Source organism: Vicugna pacos, chromosome 21 (genome assembly GCF_048564905.1).
Source record: "Vicugna pacos chromosome 21, VicPac4, whole genome shotgun sequence".
NCBI classification, from domain to species: domain Eukaryota; kingdom Metazoa; phylum Chordata; class Mammalia; order Artiodactyla; family Camelidae; genus Vicugna; species Vicugna pacos.
In genome coordinates, this window is record NC_133007.1 from 14,843,392 (window position 1) to 14,861,800 (window position 18,409).

Consider the following 18,409-nt stretch of genomic DNA (forward strand, 5'->3'; position numbering starts at 1 on the left):
TTCTTTTTGTCTCATTGTACTGGTTAAGTCCTCTAGTATGATATTAAAAAAGGAATACTTGACTTGACATCCCTGCCTTATTACTGGTTTTAGGAGGAAAACAATGTCTTACTGTTGATATAACGTTATCTAGGTTTTTTGTAGATACTTTATCAGTTTTAGTAAGTTCTGTTCTTGTTCTAGTTTGCTGAGACTTTTTATCATGAATGGATGTTGGATTTTGTCAGATGCCTTTTCTGCATCGAGATAATCATATGGTGTTTCTTGTTAGACTGTTGCTATAGTAAATTGTATTGATTGACTTTCAAATGTTGAGCCATTTTTGCATTCAGTGGATAAACACCACTTAGCCAGGATATGTTGCCTTTTTATATATTGCCAGATTTGATTATATATTAGCCAGATTAGCTAATATATCATTGAAGATTTTGTGTTTATTTTTATGAGAGACTACTAGTTTATAGTTTTCTTATAACGTCTTGGTCTGGTTTTGCTATTAGGGTAACTCTGACCTCATAGAATGAGTCCCCTTCATTCCCTTTTCATTTTGTTTGTTTGTTTTTGCAAGGGTTTGTGAAAATTGGTATTATTTGTACTTAAATATTTAATAGCATTTACCAGTGAAGTCATCTGGGCATGAAGGTTTCTTTCTTTGAATTTCTTTAACACATATAAGATTATTCAGGTTATCTGTTTCTGTTTGAGTGGTAGCCTTGTAGTTTGTGTCTTTCAAGGGATTTTTCTGTTTCATCAGTGTTGTCAAAGGTATAGGCATAAATTTTTTTTTATTTTTTCCTTCTTATATCTTCAAAGTCTGAAGGTCTGAAGTGATTTTTCCTGTTTCATTATTGATATTGGTAATTTGTTTTTTCTCACTCTTTTCTAAGTAGGATAGTGGTTTATCAGTATTACTGATATTTTCAGAGAACCAGCTTTTGGTTTCATGTTTGATTATTGGAAGATATTTTCACTGACTATAGAATTCTAGGTTGACATGCTTTACAAATATCACTGCATTGTTTTCTGGCTTGCATAGGTTTTGATAAGTAGTGTGATGCCATTCTTTTGTCCTCTATTTGTAATGACTCTTCTATTTTCTGCTTGCCTCCAAGATTTTATCTTTGCTTTTCAGCAGTTTGACTATGTTGGAGCATGTGTGTTGTATTCCACTTGGGGTTCTCTGAGCTTATATCTGGGGTTTGATGTCCTTCATTGTTCTTGGGAAATCCTTAGCCATTATCTCTTCAAGTGTTGTTTCTGTCTCTTTCTGCCTCTCTTCTGCTGGACTCCATTTACACATGTTAGTTCATTTGATACTGGCTCATGGCTCTTAGAAGCTATATTGCTGTGTTTTGTTCTTTTCATTTTTCTTTTTTTTTGGGGGGGTGGGATAGTGGTGTGGGACAGTTTGGAAAATTTCTGTTGACCTACCACTGGGTTTACTTATTTTGTTATTGGCTATATCAAGTCTACTCATGAGCTCATTGAAGGTTTCTGTTATCTCTGTATTATGTGTGTTGATTGTGTATATGTTTTAATATTTCCATTTAATTCTTTTGATATCATTTTTCACTGTGAGATTCTCTGTTCATTCATGTTTGTCATCTTTTCCAGTAGAACCTTTAACATATTAATCATAGTTATTTTAAATTCTCTGTCTGATAATTTTACAAGTCATATCTGAGTCTAGTTCTGTTGATTGCCTTATCTCGTATCATTGGGTTATTTTCTTGCTCTTTCATGTGTCTTAATTTTTTATTGAAAGCTAGATACTATGTGTAAATTAGGAGAGAGTTAAATAGGTACAATTTATATCTGGAAATAGATAGACATTTTTTTCCTAGGCCTTTAATGTGGATGTGGGAGATTGTCATTTTTGTCAGGAGTTTAGCTGTATTTAGTTACCAACCAGGCACCATTAGCTTCAAATTTGTCTAGCATTGCTTTGTGTTTCGTGGAGTATTGATTGTCAGAGGGTTTTTTTCAACTTTCAAATGTGCCACTTTCTACTTCAGGCTTTCCAAGTGTGCCTGTGCCCCAAAGAGGATCTCTCTCCTAATTTTAACTCCGCTAGCAATATACTGCTGTTACCTGGCATTTGGCTTTTGCTAATCTGGTGGCAGAGGCGACAAGGGGGAGCTGCTTTTTTCATTGTTCTGCTTTAGCCTTAGGCCAGTCTTAGACTAGTCCTGTTTATATGGTTTTCAGCAGTGAGACTTTGTGTAAGTCATCCTGTCAGCTCCTCTCTGGATTGTTCTGTTTCTTTTCCCTAGCTGCTGTGAGTCTTCACCTGTGCTTCCCAAGTGACAGGATTTGCTGTACTTCCCCAAGAAGCTTAAGTCTTTTGTTTTTTGAAGGAAAAAGGAGAAAAGGGCCTGGCAGGGTTTTATGCCTTCTCTCCAGTAGTAGCTGCGCCCCTCCGCTAGGCCCATGCCACTGAGGCGAAGTTTTCTTTCAACTTGTCTCCTATCCCCAGTTTTTCTTATGACCTTCTGATAAGGTCCTTGGAGAAGAGCTTTCAAATGGTTGCAAACTCCCTGAGCATCTGTAGATTCAAAGTTCTGTAGTCTCAGGCTACTTCACATTTGGCTTTTAGCAAATTGTTTAACGGTTTTTGTGCAATCTTCCCATCTACTGTGGCAGCTGTGTTTCTCCCTAGTGCTCATGACCCTTCTCTCCTTTGGGGTGCCAGTTTTCCTTATCTTTCAGGCCAGTAGATTTCTCTGCAACCTCAGCTCTCTGGTGGTTTTTATTTTAAGTTATGATTTTGTATTTTGTATTTTTCTTGCAGTTAGGATTGGAACCATGTCCTTTACAGCTTTTTACATTCTAAGAGGAAGTTTGAGGTTCTGCTTACTTTTTTTAATCACTAATACCTCTACCTGAGTAATTCCATGACATTTTAATTAATATCACTAGTTCTGTTCTTGCCCCCTTCCAATACATTTGTAGACAGAATGACAATTTTTAAAGAGTATCTGGAATGCTATGTTTTCCATGTCACCTCAGGGCCTTTGTACATGCTATTTTTTTTCCATCTAGATGACTCTTCCACCTCTTCAGTTAACTTCAGGTTATTTCTGTTTATCCAGAAGATTATTTTTCCTCAGAGAAGCCTTCCTTGACAACTTCTCATACTGAGATTATATCATGTTTACTCTTTATATTCTTTCATGGTATTCTATTTATTTCTCACATATACTAGTTATACAGTTACAATTAATGTAACTGTACAATTGGTATTTTTGTTTGTTTCTTTCTTATTTCACTCTGTCTAAAATATAAGCTCCATGAAGACAGGAACCATTTCTTTTTTGTTAACCGGAACATACCCAGGGCTTAAGTAAAGAAGTATTTGTTAAATGGATAAATAAATAAAGCTGGAAAAGAAGTTATTCACTGTAATCAAAGAAGCTAGTGATAGAATTATTGTTTGGTATAAATGTGACAAATATTTGTCACTGGCCTCTGTGGAAATTGTTGTGGGAAGTTAATAAGTGATTGCACCAGCCTACTTGGAAGACTAAATTAGGAGAAAGGGAGAACCAAAGTTAAAGAGAGTCTTTGAACATACCCTTTAATGAAGAGCTCTAGGATATGACTGCAGTTTGGCCATGGAGTATAGGTACAGGTATAAAGGAATAATTATTGTTGATTTGTCAGTTTAGCATTTTTAAAAAAATTTATGTTTACTCCTTGACATGGAATAAAAGGAAAAAAATATGAGGCCTCAATTATTACTGTGATTTTTATGAGGTCAGTGAAAAATGGCAATAAAGATATGGGAAGGGTGGCATAAATAAAGGCTTTTAGACTTACAATGAAAGAAAAAGTAGAGCAAGGTTATTCATAAATTTTTTGGTAATCAGACAAATATGTAGTTACATAGAATTTTTCTCCTTCTTTGGCCATTGTTTTGTAACAAAGACATGTTACATTTTTATAACCAAGTTTTGCTGATAGTTACCTTAAAAATGTGAATACAGGGCTTACAGTACCATATAGGTTCTGTCCTCTGACTTCCTACTCTAAACAAGCTCTCTTGAAGCAATTTCATAATCTAGAATAGGGATCAACAAACTTTTTCTGTAGATGATCAAAATAGATGATCAAAATAGTCAATATTTTAGGTTTGGTGGTTCCTATTGGGTTCCTATTCCTTGTAGTCTCTGTTGCTGCTACTCAAATCTGCTGTTGTGTAGCATGATTGCTGCCACAGTCTCTAAACAAAGAATTTATTAAGACTGAAATTCGAATTTCAGATACTTCTTATGTCATGAAATATTTTTCACTTTTTTTCAGCTATTTAAAAATGTAAAAGTGAAAAACCAACTTTTAGTTTTTGGCTTGTATGGAAACAGATGACAGCCCAGATTAGACCCACTCGCCATAGTTGCTGACACCTTCCTGGAGTTTAAACTATTACTTATAGCCTAGATTTACTCCTGATTATTTTTTAAGATTTCCAAATATCCACCGAGTATCATATCAAATTAAACATGGCAAAAATTAAAATAATTTTTTGCCCTCCTGGAAAAGGCTATACCTGTTTTTCAATTTAACGATCTCAGTTAATGGCACCTACATCCATCTTATCGACTGTGCGGAAAAGGGTCCTGAGATTGCTGTCCTTAGATAGGCCTTCTTTCAGGATTGGCCCTTGGCTGGTGTCTGGGAGCTTGGAGATTTCAGGAGTGTTCTCACTGTTCCCTAACTGATAAGTGTGCTTTACTGTTTACACAAGCAGTGTGGTTTATGCCAAACATCTGCTTTCCTTCTCAGAGTTTGGAATTTTAGTTTATGCTAGGCAGAGGTTTCATGTGATCAGTCCCCAGTAAAAACCTTAGGCACTGAGCCTCGGTCTCAGTTCAGTGCTGAAGCCTGTGTGACTCTATGAGGAGAGGGTTCTAGGAAGCTTACTTCTGGTTTCCTTTGGACTTTGCCTTCATGTGCCTTTTCCCTTTTCTGATTTTGCTTTACATCTTCTTGTTATAATAAATCATCTTCATGAATACGACTATATGCTGAGTTCTGTGAGTCCTCCTGGCAAATCACTGGGCCTGGGGTAGTCCTGGGGATCCCTGACACACTGACCAAGCCAAAAGCCTGAAGGTCACCTTCAGAGCTTCCTTTTTACTTCTCATTCGAATGCTTTGACCATATCTTCTAAACACCTCTCAAATTACTCTTTCCTCTTTAATCTCTTTGTCCCTTTTTGATTCAGACCTTAATCATATTTCAACTATCTACTGAAATATATGCTTATGCGCCTGCCTTCAGTGTCTACCTATCCCAGTCTGTTCTGTACAGTGCCCCTTAATCATGTTTGTGTATGTATGTATGTGTGTGTGTGTATGTGTTAAGTTTATCTTTATGCTATTAGTCTGACCACATCACCTTCTGGACTTAAAATCATTCAAGGCACTCTACTGCCTAAGGAATAATGTAAACTTCTTAGCAGATTCTTAAAAGCTTTTTGTGATTGGTTCAATGTTTGTCTGTATAGGTTCCTGCCACTCCCCAACATATACTTTATACTATGGTCGTATCAAAGTATTTGCAGTGCCTTAAATAAGCTCTTTTATGCCCAAGTACCTATCCACTGTTTTTTTCTTTTACTTGGATTACTATTGTCTTTACCAGAGAGCAAATTATTACCCATTGTTTAAAACTTCATACTTAATTTAGTTTTTTCTGTCCTTCTATGTAGCTTAGTAGTTCCTTCCATGTTTTTTTCTAGAGCACTTTGTGTATTCCACTTTTATCACATTCTGTTTTAATTATTTGTTGTATTTGTCTGCTCTGTGTTTAGACTGGAATCCTTCAAGGCCAAGACATAGGGCCTGGCACTTAGTAGGTGAAGTCAATAATATGCTTTTAAGAACCCAGTATAATTTGTCTTCCACTTGATGGTATGAAGTGAGAAAAGGAAGGGATAAAGTGGAAATATATATTTTCTCCTCAAAAGTTTGGTTTCAAAAAAGTTTACAGATTAAAATGAGAGTAATTAACACATAATTACTTATAAAATCAATACACAGGAGGGGAAAAACAATGAAAAAATAATTCTTTGTGATCTTTTTTGTCTTACTGTGCAACAGAGCCTCACTGCATTTGTATTATTGTTTTACATAGGTGGAAATGGATATTGTTGAAAAGCTGGTAAAAATGATACCTTGTGAGCATGAAGATCTGCTGAATATCACCCTCCGACTCTTACTCAACCTGTCCTTTGACACAGGACTGAGGAATAAGATGGTACAAGTTGGACTGCTTCCCAAACTCACTGCACTCTTAGGTATGCTTTTTAAAAATTAATGATAGCGTTGCTTGGAATTTCCAACATCATGGAAGATTTAGGTGCGTTTGAAAGTCTGCTGGAAAAAAAATCATTCTGTATATGTTGTTTGATTGTGTGCTTAATAATAAAAATAAGCAGAATGAATGAAAAATGACACGTGCCAGGATTTCCATGGTGCTACAGAATGAAATGGAATACAAATTTTCAGCTGTTTGACTTTGTTGACCCATGTGAAAGTGAATCCAAAGTGAAAATATAAATTTACTACCATGGGAGCAAGAAGGAAAAATTACTTTTTCTTCAGTACTTTCTTAAAAGGCATATATCATTTAAGTTCTTATATTCTTCCATGCCTTTAAAATACTCTTTACCCATATACAAATTTGTGGAGCCTTTTTATCATAAACTAAAAAAGTATTTTTATATAGTGTCAGTCAGGAAACGTATTGGAGGATTCAATTTATACATTATTTTCTATTAGTTATTAGCAAGATATACATATAGCAAGGATAGATCCAAGAGTTAACTCTTCCGTGCTCAGACATACTGTTTCTCATATATACTGCTTCTTAGCAGAGTATTAAAAAAAACCCTTTTTGACCTGTTAAATGGCTGTATAACCATAAGCACCTGCTACTCCCCAATATATATGTTATATACTATGTCCATACTGAACCTCTTACAGTTCCCTAAACAAACTCTTTTATGCCTTAGTGCCTGTCCACCTGCTCTTTACCTCCACTTGGAATGCCATTGCTCTTCTTAACCAGGAAGCAAAGTTTTACTCATCTTTTAATACCCTATTCCTTTGTTTCAGCACTGCAGTTTCATTCTTTTTTTGTAGCTTTCTTCATATATTCAAATATTTTTAAGCGGTGGAATAGTTGGAATGATTTAAAATTAAGTTTATTCTTAGTTATCTATATTTATGAATCCAATCTCTCATTGACATGGTCATTATTTTTTTATAATGCTAGTAGTAAATTTTGTTGAATGTTTGCTTTGCCCATTATTTTGCCGTGTGCTTTATTTACATTATCTTGTGGAATCCCCATCTGAGATCTTTACCCAAGATTACACAGCTGGTTAAAAAGCAAAAGCTCAAATTCAAACTCAGGTATATATGCTGCCTAAGTTGGAGTTATTAACTACTATAATAAACTACCATGTCTAATTATATTAAGTCGACTATGATTAGATAAATAGGCAGCACTATAATTTAAAAATCCAGTTCTCCAAGTCCCCTTAAAAAATTTTTTTAAGGAAATTTATTTCTTAACTCTTCTTCTCAGAATAGAAAAACCTTTCATCTGTTAGTCCAAGAACATTTGGTCCATTGTCCAGTCCACAAATATTGCACAGGACTTATATTATACATTTTAGAAAAAACTCTATTGAGGAGCACTTTCAAAAATTGGTTTTGGGGAACCAAAGCAATACAAATATTTAGTGAGGAAACAGGAAACCCTTAAAAGTAAAATTGGTGGGCCTTTAATTTATGTGACCCTTTGTTTATCATAAATCTAACAGAATTGGATATCAAATATTAGGTCAGATTCTTCATGTGTGAATATTAATAAGTTGAAGTCCTTTTCCTGAAGTAATTCATAGTTTATTTGGTTTGTGCAGTATCAAGTCATTTACTTTTATGAAACAAGTGATTAAAAAAGATTTAGGGGAATTTATTCACAGGATACCCATTTCATACTTGTTAACAAATAGTAAATTTTGGCATATAAGATATAATATGCAATATAAGGTTATTTTTCATCTCTCCTGGAGCTCATTTCTTGAGTCAGACTGTCCTATTAGAGTTGTTACTTTTTTTACTTCTAAACATGTCATGTTGGGCAAGTTACCCAAACTCTGCTTTGGTTTCCTCATCTCTAAAATGAAGTTAATAATTATAACCAACTTAAGTTCTTTTGAGGATTAAATGAGGTATTGCATGCAAATTGTTTAGAACAGTACCTGACACATAGTATTTTTAATAAACATTAGCTATAATTATTTTTCCTGTTAACATCATCATCATTATCATTATTTAATGTAAAGTGGACATTCTGTAAGGACCTTTCTCTGAGCACAAAAATACCCATCTTATAGATATTAAATTATGGCTGCCAAACAAGGTAGCTTACTTATTTTTACTTCCCTGTGATGTGCATGCAGTTTAATTCAATTTAAGTCAGTAAAATGCTGATAATATGCTATGGCAGAGCATAATGCTAAGCACTATGGAGAAATATTTTTCAATCCGTAGATATATTGGAATTCAAAAGAGTGAATGTTCCCATTTTGGTACTTCATAGACAGAGTACCAAATGAGATGGACATTGACAGATTCGTCATTTTAGCAAGGTGATATTTACAAAGGAAAGAAGAACGGAGGCTGTAAAAACTATTTCAGATCCACATTACCTAAGGCATAGATGGTGCTTGGCCAGTCTGAGGAACAATAACTAAGAAAATATGGGAGATAAGTTTGAAAAAATGGGTTCATGCTCTTATGTGGTATTATGAAGTTTAAGGCCATGCTAAGAGATATACTTAAATAGTTGGTGGTAGGAATCATTGCAGGTTTTTGAGCTAGTTAGGTCATAAGAGAGTTCTGCTCTAGGAAAATTAATCTGACATCATCCTATTGGATGCACTAAAACTAGAATCTAAAGATGAAATCCTGTTGTAGCAAGACAAGAAGTAAAGAAAACTTCATTTAGGGAAGGTGGTACATCGGCATGAGGCAAAAGAAAGGGCAAAAGAGATGATAGATCACAGGTAGACTCAACATGACATGGCTACTGTTTGGATGATGGAATATGATACAGAGAAAGAATTCATTAAACTCAGTAACTATTAGAATGTTAATGCCAGGAACTAAAACAGCGAAGTGTAAAGGAAGTAGTTTGAGGGAGTCAGTGATGGACTTAGTTTGAGGTATGCTGGAGACCTCTTAGACAGAGATGTTCAGTAAAAAGACGGAAACTAAGTCTAGAGCTCAGGAGAGGTAGTGGTTAAAAAAAAAAAAAGCTTGTCTAATAGGTGAATAAAACTGAAAAAAGATGCCATTAAACAAAATATAACAGTCAGAGAAAATTGCTAATTTTTCAACAATACATAAAAAACACATCAAGTTTAGGCTGTTACTGAGAAGCAGTGATTCTTGGAATTGTCACACAGTAGAGAAATGAGGAAGCTTTGTGTAGGAAGAGCAACTGAAAATTTTTTACTTTTCACTCATTCTTTCAAAGTGTCACTTTGTTATTTTCTTTGAAATATTATGAAGTCCTAGGGCATCAGATTTTACTACACTAGGGAGAGTAAAAATCTAGTATTACTCTAACTTTTTTACATTACATAAGTAGAAATGGATGATCTTAAAAATTTCCACCTCTGTTCGTGACTGATCTATAAAAACTGATTCAAAGCAAAATAATTCTGTTGAGATGTTTTAGCTTGCCTTAGTAACTTCTTACCTTATCTATGGTAAGTAAAACATTATGGCTAAATAACATTCCTCGTTAAAATATCCACAGAAATTTTCTTTGAGAATAAAATTTTTAAAATATGAAAAGGCATTGTGATTTGAACAATTATTAAAAGCAAAGAGGAAGTTAGTTATAGCTCGGCTCTTTTGCCATGTGAGGAATCAGCATTCATTTATAAACTCATGAAAACTTTTCATCTATCTGAAGACTACTGAGTAGGCTCTAAAATCATTCCTGTTCAGGTAAAGATTCAGTATGACATACTTTCCCTTCCTCCCTTTTGTTACCCACACGTCACTGAATCTGAACTTAAATAGTTCCTAATTTTTCAAATGTTCATGTTTTGCCTGATAACTTTCTTTAGTTCCTCCTCTTCATCCCACTTACAAGCCATGGAAACAACAGCAACCATGGATAGTAAATAGAATATCTTCTGATATTCCAGGATCAAGGAAAGGGAGAAAATGTACATATTGAAGAGAAATGAAATGTACCAGAGAACAGTGCCTTCCAACTTCTATAAAATACTTCAGAATCTCTATAAGTGTTCAGAATACCTACAAGTTACATCTGTTTACTTATTTTACATTCTTTTTATTTAATTATTTTAATGACACTATTATTTTCTATTCTTTTTCATTTAAATTATGGAGTAAATGAGCTTCTGTGGGCTCTTTTATAAGGTGAGCCTATGAAAAAAAAACTTCCAAATTCCAAATAACCAATTCAGTATGAACTTTTGGAACATGACCTTTTTGTGAACTTTATAATTGTTTCTATTTTATTGTGTCCCCAAAATGGCATCACTTCCCAGAAAAACCTATCTATTAAATGTATTAGTTGGGAAGACAAGCCTGTGATTATTAATAAACAACCCTAAGATCTCAGAAGCTTAAAATACGACGAAGTTTTATCTTTTGCTCATATTTGTATCTCTAATAGGTGAATAGGAAGTGCTGGTCCATGTTAGCATCAGTCAAGGACCCCGGCTAATAGAGCCTCCAGGTGACTGTGGCACCAGGGAAGGGAGAACAGAGAAAATGAAGAATTGCAAGCTTCTCTTAAAGGCTTCCTCTCTGAAATGACAAATATCATTTTTGTTTACATTTCCATTGATAAAGCAAATTACATAGCCATGTAGATCTTTAACAGGGTAGGCAAATGCTTACTTGGAGATTAGTAGTGGACCATTGGTGAGCAAGCAGCCTAATGATCCTGAAAGGTATTTTTCAATTTTTCTGAGTTTTAAGTGGGTTTCAAGGATTACCAGAATCTCTTTAAAAAGTACATGCTGAGACACTAAGCAGATATTACCCTATGTAGTATACCCCACAACTGTGGTAGCACAGAGCACAGAGATTAAAAGCCAAAATTCTGGAGTCAGACTGTATGAATATTGTCTTCATCAGTTACTATGTGATATTGCACAAATTACTTAACCGTGCGTCAGTTTTCTTATCTCCAGTATGTAGATAATAATGGTACAGATTATTAGGGAAGGGTTAAATGAGATAATGCAGTAAATATTTGTAAATACACATTATATGTGAAATTATTATAAAACTACATAGAACACAAACAACTGATACACAGAAATGGGTGTTTTTTGGTAAGTTTTCCAGGCTTACACTATTAAGAGTATTTAATCTTTTTGTATTTAAAAATTAATTACATGTTTCTTTTCTTAAATATTTTCTTTAATTTACTTCTTAATACATAAATATAATTTAATTTTTTATTGAGAAGCAGTAGTGGTTAAAACCATAGGCTTTGGAGTCAAGAGTGCCCGTGCTCAAGTACTATGTAATATTAGCTATGATTGTTTTTGTTACCATTGGTTCAAATTTGTAATTCTAAACATAACTTATTATACAGGGCTGTAAGTAATACTGTGCTCAAGTATTTCCCCTTGCTAAATGACCCCAGGATGCCATGTATTTTTAATTTTTATATACAGTTTTTCTGTTTTCCCCTCTTGTTCTTGGCAGTCACTTCTCATTTCTTCTGTACCAGCAGCAATTCTATGGCAGCAGTTTTCCTTTCCTTTAATGATATATTTCTAATCTCTTGTGGTCTTGGAAACCAACACCTGAACTTATTTGAAGTGTATATTTTGTTAAAAATAAATTCCAAATGAATGCTGGAAGGGTTCTCTTCCTAGTAACATTTATTGCATGGACCTTGTAACATTTCTTTTGACTGTAAAGAACCTATTTTTTGCTCAATTTTGCTCTCTGCTTCATTCAAAGAAATTGTGTTTAGTGTATATACCAAATGATTTCCTGATAAGCAGTTAATAGAATGACCATTTTTACATTTGCTAATGTATATGTTATTTGTGTGAAAAATTAAATCATTAACTTCTAACCCTATAAACTGAACTTCTCAATTGAGTAATTCAATATATATTTAATATCTCTGATCTTTGGCCATTACAATTATATACAAGTTGGCATTATAAAAAGCATAGACTTGAAGGGGATAGGAAATAATTCATCTAGAGCCGTGCCTTTCAGACATCTTTTACAGCAGTCTATAGTAAGGTAAATTTTACATTGCAACCCAGTACTCACATGTGTGTGTGATGTATTTATATGTGTAAGTGTATGTATGTGTGTATGTCTATGGGTGTGTATAACATGCATTATATTTTGTGACATACATTTTGTTTAATATATGTAATTTTTTAAATGTTCATGAAGCAGTATTTACCATTTCTGTGTGCAATGCACTATATTTTCTATTTTTTTATTCTTCAATTTTACTTTGACCTAGAGGAAGTGATTAGACTTCTTTCCCTTCAAATCTTCAGAAATATCACTGTCTCTGCTAGATTTTTAATGTGTTGAACAGTAGATAATCTAAATTTTTCTAGATTACTCTGACTATTATTTGGAATGATTCTCTGAAATTGAACATTTTTTTGAAAGGGAAAAGAAAACCTTCTATAAATCGAATATTTAAAGAATTTGCGGTACATTTTCTTCTCTGTAGTTACAGAGAAGTAATTAAAGACCGTACAGTATAGAATATGCGTGGTCACTGTGCTTTTTTCATTAGAAATTAAATTCATTGTTTAGTATATATTCAAGTTGACAAATGACTAAATTAAAAATTACCCATTTATACATGTAGAAATTACTTAATTTTTGAAAGATGCAAACGATGCAAAAGCACTTTTGTGGAGCTATACATCTGGTAGAACTTTTCAGAAGTGATTTTTTAAGAGATGCTGTTTCAACTGGAAATGCTATCAGATTTTAAGTGGGTTTTCTTTATTATTGTTTAGGGACCCCATAACCGAAAAATCTTTTTATACTTAATAATAGATTATTTTAACTAGAGTATAATGAATCATGAATCTTTCAGGCTCTAATAAAGCTGTCCTATGTGAACATTTAATCCCGTTCTCTTGTATCCTGAAACATTTAACTAGTATATTGCGACCCCTGCTGTTGTGAGAATTGCCAGATAACTGGGAAAAAAAATGCATACAAAAAAAAATTGTGTTATAACTCAGCTCTTTTGCCATGTGAAGCTCTGAATAGAACCAAAAATTATAGTTCAATAGAACCAAAAATTACATTAATATTGTTGTATGAATATTTCATTTAGGAATTTTGAATTTAGCTTTTCCTTTGACATCAGGGACATATAAAGGGATTAATAAGGAATTTTAGAAATCATATTTAAAATTTTTTCTCGACTTATCCTGAAATTGATTTGTTAGAATAGTTTTGATCTTTTCCGAAGCATAGAGAAAGAAGGCATTATCTCCCAAAATATTTCAAAAAATTTTATTTGGGTCCTTGGAAAACGTTATATCTAAAGATTATAAAAACTTATATCTAAATTCCTTTGTTTTTATTTTCTTAAATACCACCAAAATTATTAATTTCTTATTTCATTTTTTGATATATTATTTTTCCTTAGATTTCATAAGGATCCTAAATTTATCTCTGCTTGGTCCAGTATCAGTTTATAATCTTTTCAGTTCTATTAATCCCTGTATTTAACACATACTTTATGTTTAGTAATTTTATGTTACCATCTGGGATGCTTGTCACAACACATGGTTTCAGCAAATTATATGTAAATTGAATTGGACCTACGAAGTTTGGCTTTACTTACGTAATTGTTAGACAGTTCATTCAGGTTTTTTATGATACTGAGTTAACTTCTTTTAAAGCGTTTAAAGATTTTTGGCTCATCTAGGAATCACATCATTAAAAAAGTATATATTCCCTTGTCATAAGTCCTTAAACCATTTGACATTGATAAGTCTCAAGAGTGCTTCCTTATGTCAGAATATCCCGGATTGGGAGATGGCAAGGAAATTCCTTGTCTTAGTGTATTCTTCAGTTCCCTAGAAAATGCACTGATAGTGTTTCAAAAGTAATTTGAAGAACTGAATTTTCTTAGCTTTTTGTCAAATGCACCAGGCAAATAATGTTTTTGCACCTTTCAGTTGCCTTGGCTTAGATGTTTCATAAGCTGAGTATTGTTTGTTGTGCTTAGGAATGTTGTTAGCACAGAAACAAGCATAAATATACAGCCAAAATGTGTTCTTTGGAAGATCCTAGTTCATTGTGACATCAATTCATACATAAAGCTCAAACATCACAAGACAATGTACTACAAAATGCATAATTTTTAATAATTAAAATTAAAAAATATTTTTTAATTTAAAAACTGCCGTATTTCACCAGTGAACTCTTTGGGACTATTTTGAGTTTATTTAACACTGTTTTTTTTCCCCTTTGTGAATGACATTGATACGTATTTTAAATTGAGTAAGGTTCTGAGTTTTCATGTCAGCTTTTCAGTTTTTAACTTGATTTTCAAAGGAATTTAAGCTCAAGGGAATGAACCTTAAGAAAATATAAAAGTCATCCTATAAACATGAATTTTTGCATTTGTTAAAATAAAAATAGCATAGGTATAGCCAACCTAATGGTTAGGCTGATTAGGTAGCTACCTGTCAATTACAGGCAGTCACCACCTTCCTCACTTTATCTGCTGTTTTGTGAGTTCCCTGTTTATTAGGAGATTGTAGGTATTTGACAGCTAATGTGTCAGTTTTCAAACTTTTGGTCTCAGGACCTTTTTATATTCTTAATAATCGAGGACCCCAGAGAACTTATGTTTATGGGGGGTTATACTTATGGATATTTATAATACTCAAAAGTAAAACTGAGAAAATTTTGCATATTTATTTATTTGAAAATTACAAACCTATTACATGGTAACATAAATATTTTTATGAAAAATAACTTTTCCAAAACAAAACAATAACTAGTGAGAAGAGTGGACATAATTTTACTTTTGCAAATCTCCACAATCAGATATAATAGACAACAGCTGGCTCTCATACAGCCTTCAGTCTTTTGTGAAATCATATGTCATGTAGCCTCTTATGAAATAATGAGAGAAAAAATGAAAATAATATATTAGTATGTTATAAAAATGGTGTGACTTTGCAGATCCCCTTTATGGGACCTCAGACCACACTTTGAAAACCAGTGAATTATAGCATTCTTTTAAAGCTTTTAAGTCCTATTAGGAACAATACATCAGGAGTCTCAGATTAACAGGTTAAATCTAGCTAGAAGACATGTTTGGTTTTACCAGAATATATTTTCTTAATTTTATATTTGGATTTCTAGAAAGACCCAAACACTCCCATTCCTCTAGAGTAATCTTTATTTTCTCTTATGCTTAGACATTTAGTTATATTTCTTGCCTTGCTCTTTTGACATTTGAGTGTTCAACCACTCACATCTTAGTAAGAATTATTATTACTACCAATTTCTTTGGTGCTTTATGAAGGGGGAGAGGAGATTTATGACATGGTATGGGAAGACAGAGATGGGAGACCCTGAGCATAAAAGGACAGCAGCATATAGAAAATTCTGGATAATTAATCAACACTAGGCCTTTAATGCTGCCCAGCAATCATACTACACTTTCTTTGTCTAGTCATTTTCCCACTCTTTCAAGTAAGGATTTCATCCCTCTACCTTCTCCTAAATTCAACACCTTACCCTCATCCTCAGCTCATTCCTTGTTTTGCTTTCTATTTCACTGACAAAGTAGAAGCAATCCAAAGAGAACTTCGGTGGGTTTCTGTTGCCACACTTACCCTCCTGCTTGCATCTGTCTATGCGTTGCTTCTCTCCAGTTATTATGCACTTGCCCCTACTCTTATCGTAGGTCATGCTCCCACCCCACCCCATTCTCACTCTCCTGTTCAAGATTCTTGCTCCAGCAGTTCTTTTTTCTGTCTCACATTAATTTTCCCCCGCTATTAGATCCTTGCCATCAACATACAAATATGCTGTTATATCATCTATCTTAATAAAAATTCTTGACTTTTCACTCTTTTACCTTTCAGCTGTCATCTCACTTCGTTTCTTCCTACTATTGCAGAATGCCTCTTAAGAGTTGTCTTCATTTCTTGTCTCTCATTTCTCTTCCTTTTCATATACATTCATATTCTTTCCTTTCTGCTTTTTGCTCTTGTGCACTCTTTCCCCCTTCTCCCCCATCTATCCCTCTCCCTCTCTTTCTCTCCCTAACTTTCACATACCCCTACACACACACCCCCCCATCACACTACTCTGGTCAAGTTCTAGTGACCTCCATATTGCTAAACCCAGTGGTTAGTTCCCGGCATTTGACATAATTTTTTTTTATCTCCTTTAACTTTTTTCATTGATTTTCCAGGACACAGTACTCTTCTGGTTTTCCTCCTAGGTACATACTCCTTCTCAGTCTTTTTCTGCTTCCACCTCATCTCCCTAATCTCTGTGCATTAGAATATCCCCAAGGCTTAGTCCTTAGATTTTTTTTTCTCTATACGTAGCTTCCTTGGTGACTTCACCTATTCCATTTAAATACTGTACCTATACTGATGACTCCTCAATATAAATAGATAATTTCAGCTTCTTCTCTGATTTCCTTATTCCAGGCATTATCTCATGGATGTGCTATTAGTATCTGAGATTTAACGTGTTCAGAATTAAGCTCCTAATTCTCCTCCCTCCCTAGACCCATGGTTTTCATTCCTTAAGATCTACATAAATGGCAACTTCCTCTTTCTTAGTTAACTGAGCAAAACCGGGAGAAGTTATCTTTGACACTGATCCTTTCCTCCAACCCTACATCCAATCTGTCAGGTCAGTCATCTCTGTCTTCAAACTATAGCTGCTACCACCCTGATCCCAGCCATCTCTTCCCTGTCACATCCTAACTGGTCTTTGTGCTTTCATACTTGCCTCACAGTCTCTTCTTGATGAAGCACACAGATCCTATTAAAATTTAAGTTAAATTATGTCATTTCTCGGCTCAAAACTTTCGAATGATTTCTCATCTCAGAGGAAGAACCCCCTTATAATGGCCTACAAGGATTTAAAGGTTCTCTCCTGGCTTCTTTCTTCTGTAACTACATCTTCTAGTACTCTCTCTCTTCTTCTTTCTGCTAAAGGCACATTGGCCTCCTTGCTAGTTCTTGAACTCAGTAGACACATTCCTGCCTCAGGACTTTTGCACTTCCTATTCCTTCTTGTCTCGAATGTCCTTTCCTACTTTTTTGTATGGTTCATTTCCTCACCTGTTTTGGGCTTTGCTTCCAGGCTATCCTATTTAAAATTTCAGTCCCTGGTTTCTGTTGTTCTCTGTCTATTTTTTCTTTATTTTTCTCCAATGGCACTTAATCACCATGCAATATATCTTTCAAATTATCTTGTTTATTATCTTCACCACCCACAATCACCACCAGGCCCCAGGCCTCAAAGACTGTAAGTTCCATGAAAATGTAGAGTTGTATCAGTTTTATTCAGATCTATATTCCCAGTGCCTACAGCAACGCCTGGCATATTGTTCTCAATAACTATTTGGTGGATGGTTGGATAGATTAATATATAAAAGGAACATGTGAAAGGAACGAACTTCAAAAGAGCTGGGCTTGAGTCTTCTTGCTTCCCTTCACTCTTTATTAGCTGAGTGACATTAGGCAAGTCAGTTGATCTTCACTGAACCTTTTGTCTCTTTTAGAGAATACAAGGATAGAACCCATCTCAGGATTATTGTGCAAATCAGATGAGAATGAATATATACTTATTTCTTAATTAGAAAACCTTATATGAATTTTAGTTATGATAAGGAGGAAGAAAAGGAAGAGGAAGTCTTGAGGAGCTAATAGTGGCTAAATGAAAAAGATCAGGAACACAGAGAAAAGTCTTGCTTCATAGTTTTGACCATTTTTAGGCCTGGTTATAGGAGGTTCATTTTAAACATTGAAAGAGTAATGTAATTTCGCTTGTATTATATGATATAGATTTCTTTAGTGAATTATATAATTCAGGGCAAGAGTCTTCTAATACAGTGATGCTCAAAGTGTAGTCCACAGACCAGTACATTTTCATGAACAGCTTGTTTTTGGTTTGTAATGAGTAAATCCAGAAATTGAGAATAAGCATTTAGAACACTTGTAGCAAGTTAATCAAATAATAATGTCTGCTGAACATAGTAATAAAAATTTTGCATCACTATTTTGTATATCATTTGTTTAATTTCATTTTTATTATACTTTACGAAAGTATTGGTCTTTGATACATTG

General features: G+C 34.0%; 1 protein-coding gene across 4 annotated transcripts in view; it reads left to right on the forward strand.

Annotated features, from left to right (window-relative positions):
* Positions 1 to 18,409, forward strand: part of KIFAP3 (kinesin associated protein 3) — a 136,764-nt gene that overhangs the window by 48,751 nt on the left and 69,604 nt on the right. For all 4 annotated transcript variants that reach the window (XR_012062720.1, XM_072946142.1, XM_072946141.1 and 1 more), the window contains one exon: positions 6,136 to 6,298. Coding sequence is in view for 3 of the 4 variants with exons in the window: in XM_072946142.1 (XP_072802243.1) it covers positions 6,136 to 6,298 (163 nt within the window). In the remaining variant the exon portion in view is untranslated. The remainder of the gene's footprint in view (positions 1 to 6,135; positions 6,299 to 18,409) is intronic.